This window comes from Calidris pugnax, unplaced genomic scaffold, assembly GCF_001431845.1.
Source record: "Calidris pugnax isolate Ruff unplaced genomic scaffold, ASM143184v1 scaffold133, whole genome shotgun sequence".
NCBI classification, from domain to species: Eukaryota; Metazoa; Chordata; class Aves; order Charadriiformes; family Scolopacidae; genus Calidris; species Calidris pugnax.
In genome coordinates, this window is record NW_015090977.1 from 1,046,395 (window position 1) to 1,058,008 (window position 11,614).

An 11,614-nucleotide genomic window follows, 5' to 3' on the forward strand; every position below is an offset into this window, starting at 1 on the left:
CCATAAATAAAGTTTAATGAGGACAAAGGCATCAAAATATATTTTACCTGGACATCATAGAGAGCTACAATGTTCTCATGCTGAAGCTCCTGTAAAACAAAATATTTGTATTACAGAAATAGCCTGTTATTATTTTAAATGCAATATGCTAGGTGATAATCAAAGAGAACCAAATTTTACAAAAAAAGGTAACATCTTTTTTAGACCATCTGATGGAATCTGGAGGAAATCCCAACTATTTAGACAATATTTACAGGAATAGGAAATTAAGCAATATCTTCAGAGCTCATAAAAACATTTGGTTCCAGGACTTATTTTCTATGTCTTGTTACAGCAAGTACTACAGCACACACAAGATCCTTTAATGAGTACTAAAAGCTGACTAAATTTAGTTTTATAGACTCACACAATTTCTTGCTTAGCAGAGTAACCAACTACACTATGTTCAAGTCAACTTTACCATTTTACAATAAAAAGGAAATCAAACAAAGTAACACCAAATAAAACTCACAGGACAGTTCATGCAATTATCTGTAACTGTAACAGAAAAACACCTGCTTCTGTTAAGTACTTGCAGCGCACCAATATTCCCAACAGTACAATTCCTGCTATATAATAAATATACTAAAATATAATACCTATATATTTGGATATAAAATAGTGATATACGATACTATAAAAAAAAATCTCATGAAGTTTGGAAACATAAAAAAAATAAATAAAGCAGCACTAATTATTACTGCAAAGCTATGTAAAATGAGATGGGGTGAAGTTCAGAGAGTGGAGAATGCTGAGAGACCATCCAAGGAGACGTTTCCATAAAACAGCATTGAAAAATTAAATGATGCTCCATTTTACTTCCTTCATTAGGGCCACACTACACATTTTAATTCAGTTAACACAACTCAGAAGTGGAAAGACTGCTTCAGGAATCAAATCCAGCATGCTGATTTAGGATTTCAAGGTCTCTTTGAGCAAAGAAGATGAAGAAAGATCAAAGACTGATGTTTTACCATCAGCTATGACTTTTGCTGTATGTGCTGCTTGGGAAAGGTGCCCCAGTAGCCATCCTGAAGGACAAAGTTTTCTACATGTGCAATAAGCAAGGCACAGAGACTGGTTCTTCAACAATTTTCCACTTTTAACAACACAAGCATGCTCATAAACTGTTCTGAGACCATTTCCAGAACTAAAAAAGTATCTTTTTCTTCTTTATTTTTATCTTTGTCTTTTAAGTTCTGGATTTCTTCTGGAACTAACAAATAAACAAAAGGCAGAATAGCAATTACTGTGATACTACCCATGACCCGGAATGAACTAGGTCAAAAGTCTCTCTTCCTTTCCAAGTAAAGCAGCTTTAAAAATCACTGCAAATTAACATACCTTTAAGATTTTTATTTCTTTTCCAAGTAGGATTTGTGACTTTGACAAGTTCTTTTTGTTAATACTCTTTATGGCTACTTCCCAATCAGTTTTCTGGAAATAAACAAATAAAGAACTATTGTGAGTTTTATATTTTTTTAACTAACAACCAGCAAGTAAAGCACCAGAGAAAAGTTGCGAGATCACCCCTACTCTACCCACCCGTGATTACTACATCACATGACACCATCAAGAAGTATTTCACCCCACAATAGCTTAGACAGGTATTAAAATCCAGCTGCAGCTACACTGCTTTTTCATGGATTCAAAAGCATTTAAAAAACAAAAGAAGTAATTAATTGTATTGCATTTATTTCTTGGTAGTGGTGCCATGTATCTACTTTTTAGCCTTCTCTCAATGATAGAGTTACTTTTACTCTCCTTTAAGGACTTCCCATTTTCAGTCTCCTTATGCTCTACAGCTGAAAATTGCACAACATCTGGTTTTTTAAGTAAGTTTATATATTGTCTATTTATATATTATCTAAAAATAAATTGCCTATTTATTTGTAAGGTGGAAGCATCTCCACCGGTATTTTAAAGTTTCTGTTTTCCTTTTTTTTTTTTTTAACCTAAAAATCATTGCACTCTGCCTCTCCAAGTTGTGAGTACTGCCCTAATGCTCCAAAAGGATAAATCTGAAGAGCCCTTTTCTGGAAAAGCAGAGCACTTTAGGCACCAGCACCAGAATAAACTCTCACAGCATCAAGAAACCATAACGTAACTATGAATATCCGGGATGATTAGCAAGCCACGCCAGGAAACCAGACACCTCTGAATTTAAGAAATCTTCAGCCAATCCCAAAGGAGGCAATTTTCCATTAGATCCCTCGTTATCCAGCGAGATAAACATGACCCTCCTGACAAACAAAGGGCTCAGCCTCCCATACAGCTGCAACTCTCCACTCGCCGTTATGTTAGGGAGCTACCATAACTGCAGAGAGAGGTGGGAACGCAGAGAGCTTGTTGCGGGTTTTTTTTAGGGGAGGGAAAAGGAAAAAAAGGCCGCTGGGCTGCCGCGGGCTGCACAGCCACAGGCCCCGGGCCCGCCGCCCCCGCCCGCTCCCTCAGCCCACCCCACACCTTTCCGCCTTTCTTTTTTTTTTTTCCTCCCCAAACACCCCAAATCAAGGCAAAACTCCCCAAAGGGCACCCCGCCCAGCTGTCACCCAGCGGGGGGGGGCCCCTGAAGGGCTGCGGCCCCGCGGAACGACCCCGGCCCCGGGCAGGGGTTGTGTAACCGGCCCCGCTCCGGCCGCCGGCGAAGCCCGTCGCTGTTTACCTTGCGGTGGCGACCTTTGAAGACCACAGCAAAGGCTCCGTGTCCTATCAGGTCCTTCTTGCTGTACTCAAAGTCCCCCACCACCTCCATCATCCCTCAGGGGGGCATGAAGCCCCGGGAAGGAAGGAAAACAAAGGGGCTCTTCCTCCAGCAGAGGCAGCTACAGCCGCCTCACGGCAGCCGGCGGCGGGGTGGGAGCCTGCTCCTCTCCTGGCTGCCCCCGGCGGCGGGGGCAGCTCCTCTCATACCGCGGGGGCAGCCGCAGACCCCCGGGCCGGCGGGGCTGCTGCAGGGCGTCTCCGAGGCGAGGGGCTCCGTCTGGCATGGGGAGGGCAAGGCGGGGAAAGGGGAAGCGGGGGGGAAGGCTCTCAGGGGCCGGGTATGAGGGGACAGCGCGGCATCGGCGCCGGGACGAGGGGCCTTCTCAGCGGGGATGGGGGCTCCGCGCCCTGCCGCTGCCCGCCCCCATGGCTCTGCGGCCCCGCTCAGGGACCGAGCCCCAGAGCATCCAGCAGGGCAGAGGGAGGCGCGGCCCGCGGCTCCGGGGCTGGCTGTCGCTGTCTCCGCCGCACCTCCCGTGGGAGGAGAGGAAAGAGTCAGGGTGCAGATGGTGAGGGGGGTGTCTCTCAGGCCGCCACAATCTCCTGGGGCTCCCACCGCTGCGCTAGCGCTGCCCCAGCAATCCGCACCCACACAGCCCCGACTCCGACTGCCCGGACCTCCGCGCCACCCCACGCTTTTTATAGGCCGTATCGCGCAGGCCCCACCGCTCGGCTGCTTCCGCCGGCGGCCAAAGAGTGCCTCACCCCGTTTAACCCGGCGGGAGCGCGAGGCGGGGTCCCTCCGCCGCCATCTCCTCAGGAGGACGGCCCGTCCCGGCCCCGCCGCCATCGCCCAGCGACCCGCCGCCATCTCCTCAGGCCCCGCCGCCGCCCCTCACCTCACGGCTGGGCCTAGGCACCCCCCGGCTCCGCACACCCCCCACCCCGCCGTGACTCCTGAGGCCGGCCCCTCTCCTCCCCTCAGGGCCACCTCTTCTCTTCACCTCAGCGCCGGGGCAGAGAGGCCAAAGTCGAGTTCAGCCTCCCCGTGTCTGGCTCCCGCTTTAAACACTTGTGAGTTTCACTTAAGCCATTTCCTTGGCTGCCACAGGCCCACCTGCCAGTGAGAACAAAGCTGAAGGGCCACCAGCAGAGGAGGGAAGGCCGGAGGTGCCCCACAAACCAGCTGCCCACAGCACGGAGTGAGAAAGGGTGAGGGGCGATAAGGTGGGTATTTGACTGTCTGCCTCGCTGCCAGTGCAGTGGTACAGCTTACCCAACACCTCTAGGCTTGCACACTCTTAGCGCTGTCCCTGCTCCATTAATAACCACGTCTCTACGTCAGACCTAATACAAGGAACTTAAAATGAATGGAGAAGCAATGGAGGAACAAGCATGCAAAATGCCCTAAGCCAAAGACACTTCAAGTTGTTCGCTCTCTCTATACGGAGAATAACCTCTTTAATTTACAGCCTCTGCCTCCCAGCACTTTTAGATCAGCCTGGGACTGTTTACAGCAACAAGTACAAACATTTAAAAAAAACCAACCAGCCACTGCACACCAGTCACATGGAGCCTTTGACCTTCACCTCCAGAGCTACATAATTACGCTCCTTTCCTTTGCTTTCCATTCCTCACTGCTCTCCTCCCCTTCCCTCTGTGTTCTCTGTCACACCACCTCTGCATCCTGGAGCAGTTTCAGGTCTCCTCCATATCCCTGTCTGCCCCAGATGCCCTCGGCACTCCGACACCGCAGCAGCAGGGATTTACCCTCCACTGAAGTCATAGTGGACACAAGATGCACATCAGGATCACGTAGGGCAGAGCTAGGACCCCACATATCTGTGCTGCACCTTCTCTCATGTGGTATTTCAGCACTGCTAGACCAAAATAGAGACTGAGCAGAGTGTTATGCCTTTGGTCCTCTCCCTATTCTTCACTTACCTCCCTTTGCTTTCTGGCACTCACAACCAAGCGCCACTGGAGCTGTGTGCCATGTCAAAACTTCCTTAGCTAAAGACTTGTCCAAAGACAACACACCTGGACAAAAAAAAAAAATGCACAGCAAGAGATACTTAAGGTAACATTGACAGCTTTATAAGGGAAGCTTTAAGCTCTAGACATTATATGGATGTATCAGAAGAATCCCGAGGCATCAAAAGAATCCTAAGACATCTCTTTTATGCCAAAGAGAACCAAAGGGCTTAAAACTCCTCGAGACTGAATCCTGTCTTTATTTTCTGAAGATCTGAGTCCCCATCCAAAATCCATTCATGGCACTAACCTTACAAACAAACCAGAGAAAGTGAAGCTGACCAAGTAATTTCAGCAGCTCAGAACACCCCCATGGAAGGAATGAATGAGATGTAAAAATATTCCAAGTTAATCATAAATTAAGGAGTTGGTAGTAACACAGACGCTTTCTAGTGTGCATTCACAGTGCCCCTTTAAAAGCAGGAAAAAGCCCACAAGTCTCAATGTGTTAAATATTCTGATTCAGAAAATAATTTCCCTGAGAATTGGCTGTTTATTGCCATCCACTGATTCTCACATTCAGTATTAATCTTCTCAGCATCAGCGCGTATCCTCACCCCAAAGTCAATGTCACAAGCTGCATTTTAGAGAAGCTAAAAAAAAAAATAATAAAAAAATCCAGAAAGATGCCTTTTGAACAGAGAAAGCCACTTCAGGAATTTCTAAGCCACTGATTTTGCATTACACTTCAAAAACGAGACACATTTCATGGCATGTCTGATGTCCTTTTGTCCCCGTAATGGGGCTGGAGCCCTCGAGCAGGTTTGTTTCAGCACAGCAAGGACAAAACAGTCAGGAGCAGCAGGGAGGTTTGACCAGAATAACTAAACACGCTGCCGTCGCACTGGGATTCCAACGGGATTGGAAAGGCCAAGGTCTGAAAAACCGCTCGACGAAGGGCTGTGGGATTTGCACGCAGATCACTCATTTCAGCTGGGTCCTTGATTAGCATCTGGGAGAGTTTCTAGGTGTCAATATTCCCAGCAGCAGCAGACTGCAATAAACCTACTGGCAAACAGCACCTTTGCTTGATTTTGCTGCTGAAAGAGACAAAACGGACCGAATTCACCCGCCTTTCCCAAAGGGAGCCTCATGACTAGAGATGTTGGAGGAATGGTGAAGGGTAACCCCATAGGGCTCATGCTGCTCCTCCTTCACCCACGGAATACACACAGATATTCACCATTGAGCACTTGGCAGGCAGCAGCAGACCTGCAGCATTTGGAGGGATGCTCTGCTCTGACGAGCCACACGGCAGGACAATAAAATAGTGCACTCAAAAAGCAAGGTGGACAGTGGGCACTAGTACCACGTCTCACACAGTATTGTGTCCTGAGTTTGTTTCTTTTTAAGATCACACTGTGCAAGAGCTGCAGCCCACTGACAGAGACCACCAGCCACCTACAGCTCAGCGAGGACCACAGATTTACAAGGTTAGAGTGAAGAAAACACAGAACGGCAGCACTGGAGATGGATTTGTGGCTCTCTCCCAGTTCCACTACATTGGTTCAGCCAAATTAGTCCCTCAGATGTGAGCCAGAACTCATGATCACAGGAGCAACGGATCTAGGAAGGAATTAGCACCTTCCAGGTTGCTTGTCTGAGTACACAGAAGTACACTTTCATCTGGTAGCAGCTCCCCAGAATACAGACACCACTGTTCTGAGTTTCTATAACACCTTTCATCCTCAGAAGTGCTAATGGGCCCTTTTCTGCCGTAGCACCAAAATGCAGCCCTTTCTGAGGTAGAAACAGCACCTGAACAATGTCCACGCAGAACAATAAATGAAGATTATTTACTTCCTACCACCTGAACAATGCCTGGGTTTCCTAATGTCCATGCAGAACAATAAATGAAGATTATTTACTTCCTGTTAATCAAAAGATTTTTCTTGTCTCTCTCCCCAGGCTATAAACAGGCACATGGAAGTTAAATTACTCATCTGGGAAAATGACCAAGAGATCAGCTGAGTCGCGCAGAACACGAATGTATGGCTCCAGTGACCAAAGACCTGGGGCACACAAGGCATACACTGCTTGACCAGCACTTCTGCTTGGGTAAGTAAAACACAAAGCGCCAACAACAGTTTTCATAAGGATGCTAAGGCCTCACTTCCCTAAATCAACCCAAAAAGGCAGGAGTCTGGCACTATGCTGCTCATCTCAGTGCTATCCAACAATCTACTGGGATGCTAAGGCCTTACTTCTCTAAATCAACCCAAAAAAGCAGGAGTCTGGCACCATCTGTGCTCATCTCAGTGCTATCCAACAATCTACTTCACTCTCGGTGTTCTTACCATTTTCTTCTCTTCTTCCATGTCTCCCTCCATCATACTCAGGAATTTATGAGCCAGGTAAACCTCTCTCAGAGAACTGGCATGCTTCCCAGTGCTTATTGTCACTGTCCTCCATTGAGGATTTGTAACAAAATTAATGGTGGCATCAGCTGAGCTATCACAGCTTTTAAAGGAGAAAGTGTCAGAGGGCTCCGCAGGACAGTTTCTGGGCATACTTAACATTATTCTTATATTACCAGCAAAAAATAACACCCTTGCGATAGGCATACCTGTGTGGTACACTTGAGTAACTCGGGACAAACTGAATTGAAACACAAGAATAGATTCTGAGATTCCTATCACACAGCATTGGAAAAGTTCATTTGTTTCAGTGGGTTTTTTGTAAGGTTAGTGATGCGGTTTCCCAGAAAAGCAATCAGAAAGCTCCAGCCTACCTTCTAGATTTATCCTTTAACAAAAAGTAATGTCTTCCCCATTAATACCATCGACCCAAATCTGCAACTGCAATTCTAAAAATTAGCTAATTAAAGCTCACATCACCATCACAGCTTGCATGCTTGCTTCGCATCCTGCCAAAAAGGAGCCAGCCCTGAAGCGAAGGGCAGCGGCTCTTCCCCAGCGCCTGAGAGCAGGCAGGAGACTGCAGAGCCAGGCCCGGGAAATGCCGCATTCAAATAAAACTGGGAGGAGTGTTACAGGATTGCTTAGGAATACAGCTGGAACGGGGCCAGCACTTAGTATGCGTGAAGGCTGGTACTGTATGAATGATAAAAATAGTAGAACTGCTTAGATAAGAAAATATGATTTGGTCCATGTGCCAACCCATCACATAGTGTAGCTCAAAATCTGCCCGCTATCAGGTCACAGAAAGATTAAGGCCAATATAAACTTATTTTGGCATAAACTTAGTTGCAAGGCCTTGTCTTTCTTCAAAAGGTCTCCCTTTGCTTTGGATAAGGTTTCTGCTCCAGCATTAGGAAGGTGGGTTTTAACTAAACTCTGTTCAGTGCCTAATATCTCAGAAGCAGAGTCTGAAGGGATGGCAGGAGCTTGCCTAGATTAGGAGCACGGCCAGAGGGCACAGTGATAGCTTTTGGAAAGTTTGGAAATCAGTGGACAAGGAAGTGACCTTTAGGTACACGTACACACACGCATGGCCAAGTCAGTCCCCACAGGCAAGATCACTCTCCCTGGCTCTGATACATCCCCACTTATAACACAAAACGCACCGTGGATTAACAGGGCACAGTGACCCCGTTCAGCGCTTTGGAAGAGGAAGCAGAGAATGATGCTTCTTTCCTTGAAAAGAGTAATGTACTACCAGGAGCTGCAGAAGCTGCTGCTTTCAGCAAGTCAAACCTGGGGAGTGGAGCTGAGCTCCCAAGGGTGGTTTGTTTCCTTTCACACAGGCGGCCCAAAAAAAACCAACTTGTGAAACGGGCAGGCTTCTTGGCTGTTACCAGAGATCCGTCAGCTGCATGTGTGCTCCTCTCCTTCCCAAGGGCACGGCAGTCCAGGGAGGCAGAATTATCAGCTACAATTTTAAATCACTCTCTGTCCCACAACATTTACCTTAGCGAATTACGAAAGGTTTTGTTTATGCAGATGGACGCAACATGGCCTTCACCGTCAGCAAGAACCAGCTGGAGGAAGCACATTAACGAAAGAGCAGGTCTAGGATATTGAGTTCTTCCCAAAAGATCCCATGAAGATGAAGCCTGCTGACTTGGCTGGCAGAGACACTAACAACCACAATTTGCTCTCAGTCATATTAAAGATTTAACCCTTTGTTCCAGTCTTTTGCTCACCGGAACATCTGCAGACAAGCAAATAGCCATTACTGCACCATTAACCCTACAAAACAATCCTGCCAGCAGGAATAAAGCCCTAAAATTGTGTGGTACACTTGAGTAACTCGGGACAAACTGAATTGAAACACAAGAATAGATTCTGAGATTCCTATCACACAGCATTGGAAAAGTTCATTTGTTTCAGTGGGTTTTTTGTAAGGTTAGTGATGCGGTTTCCCAGAAAAGCAATCAGAAAGCTCCAGCCTACCTTCTAGATTTATCCTTTAACAAAAAGTAATGTCTTCCCCATTAATACCATCGACCCAAATCTGCAACTGCAGTTCTAAAAATTAGCTAATTAAAGCTCACATCACCATCACAGCTTGCTTGCTTGCTTTGCCTCCTGCCAAAAAGGAGCCAGCCCTGAAGCGAAGGGCAGCGGCTCTTCCCCAGCGCCTGAGAGCAGGCAGGAGACTGCAGAGCCAGGCCCGGGAAATGCCGCATTCAAATAAAACTGGGAGGAGTGTTACAGGATTGCTTAGGAATACAGCTGGAACGGGGCCAGCACTTAGTATGCGTGAAGGCTGGTACTGTATGAATGATAAAAATAGTAGAACTGCTTAGATAAGAAAATATGATTTGGTCCATGTGCCAACCCATCACATAGTGTAGCTCAAAATCTGCCCGCTATCAGGTCACAGAAAGATTAAGGCCAATATAAACTTATTTTGGCATAAACTTAGTTGCAAGGCCTTGTCTTTCTTCAAAAGGTCTCCCTTTGCTTTGGATAAGGTTTCTGCTCCAGCATTAGGAAGGTGGGTTTTAACTAAACTCTGTTCAGTGCCTAATATCTCAGAAGCAGAGTCTGAAGGGATGGCAGGAGCTTGCCTAGATTAGGAGCACGGCCAGAGGGCACAGTGATAGCTTTTGGAAAGTTTGGAAATCAGTGGACAAGGAAGTGACCTTTAGGTACACGTACACACACGCATGGCCAAGTCAGTCCCCACAGGCAAGATCACTCTCCCTGGCTCTGATACATCCCCACTTATAACACAAAACGCACCGTGGATTAACAGGGCACAGTGACCCCGTTCAGCGCTTTGGAAGAGGAAGCAGAGAATGATGCTTCTTTCCTTGAAAAGAGTAATGTACTACCAGGAGCTGCAGAAGCTGCTGCTTTCAGCAAGTCAAACCTGGGGAGTGGAGCTGAGCTCCCAAGGGTGGTTTGTTTCCTTTCACACAGGCGGCCCAAAAAAAACCAACTTGTGAAACGGGCAGGCTTCTTGGCTGTTACCAGAGATCCGTCAGCTGCATGTGTGCTCCTCTCCTTCCCAAGGGCACGGCAGTCCAGGGAGGCAGAATTATCAGCTACAATTTTAAATCACTCTCTGTCCCACAACATTTACCTTAGCGAATTACGAAAGGTTTTGTTTATGCAGATGGACGCAACATGGCCTTCACCGTCAGCAAGAACCAGCTGGAGGAAGCACATTAACGAAAGAGCAGGTCTAGGATATTGAGTTCTTCCCAAAAGATCCCATGAAGATGAAGCCTGCTGACTTGGCTGGCAGAGACACTAACAACCACAATTTGCTCTCAGTCATATTAAAGATTTAACCCTTTGTTCCAGTCTTTTGCTCACCGGAACATCTGCAGACAAGCAAATAGCCATTCTGCACCATTAACCCTACAAAACAATCCTGCCAGCAGGAATAAAGCCCTAAAATACATCTTCTGCAGCTGAGAAGCATTTGAGACCCAAACTCCTGTTCTGAATTGCAGTAATTACTGGGTGGCAACTGCAGTATGAGGGCTACAGGGAATGTTTTGGCCTTCATGCTAGCTTGCTGCAACTAAATCAGACAATACAATCTCTATTCCTTATTAATCTCACCTTGATTTTCACTGTTTCCTAAGCATCCTGGAAATAAACACTAAATCCAGGTCTATTCAACCTCATGATTGTTGGAAGCCTGAACTGACTTATAAAAAGGCTCATAAGCAAGCTTGCAAATATATAACTGACAGTGTGAATCCCTCTCACCCACTGGGCAAGTAAATGCACTTGAGAAATTCCAGAAGGAGCCAACTCTGTGCAATGGAAGATTTGCCATGTACTGTGACAGTCCCAGCTTTGCTGTCAGCACGTATCCAGGGCAAGGGACAAACACCACCCAAAATCCCTGCTCCATTCTTCCCCATCCCCACCCCTTCCTTCCTCGCCCCTGAGCTGGCAGTGGGTGGGAAACGAGCGCTCCCCCCCCTGTCTGGATGCAAAAGTGCCTCATTTCCCAATTTCTAAGAGCCATTGAGACCTGAAAACTCAGCACATCTCTAGCAGTCCTTTGAAGTCCATGCCTGTTGCCTCCTGAATGGATGAGTGAACGTGTTATCTGCTGTGCAGGCAGAGGATCACTATCAGATAATGCTCCTCACAGCCCACAGGGAAATGGGCTGAGCAGAAAGGCAAAACCTTACTGGAACGAGAAGCCCCGAGACCTTATTCTCAGCAGATCTTTGTCCCAGGCATGCAGCTGAGCACAATTCTGCAATGTAATGATGTGCTGAATTTTCCCCTTCCTCCCTCCCTGAAGGTCACACAAGGACAACCCTTTCTCTTGCCACTAAAAGCCTCTTCCCTTCACACAGCAAGAAAGGGCATGAAGCTGAGCACAATTCTGCAACGTAATGATGTGCTGAATTTTCCCCTTCCTCCCTCCCTGAAGGTCACAGAAGGACAACCCTTTC

The 11,614-nt window shown here is 47.0% G+C and overlaps 1 protein-coding gene across 2 annotated transcripts in view; it reads right to left on the reverse strand.

The window, feature by feature from the left end:
* ULK2 (unc-51 like autophagy activating kinase 2) overlaps window positions 1–3,406 on the reverse strand; it is a 41,344-nt gene extending 37,938 nt beyond the window's left edge. Inside the window, exons 1-3 of one of the 2 annotated variants that reach the window (XM_014953276.1) lie at window positions 2,705–3,406; window positions 1,384–1,476; window positions 48–89 (exon numbers count right to left, since the gene is read on the reverse strand). In XM_014953276.1, the coding sequence (XP_014808762.1) occupies window positions 48–89; window positions 1,384–1,476; window positions 2,705–2,797 (228 nt within the window). In that variant the 5' untranslated portion in view covers window positions 2,798–3,406. The remainder of the gene's footprint in view (window positions 1–47; window positions 90–1,383; window positions 1,477–2,704) is intronic. The other variant, XM_014953277.1, reaches the window with a different exon arrangement.
* Between the last annotated feature and the right edge of the window lie 8,208 nt (window positions 3,407–11,614).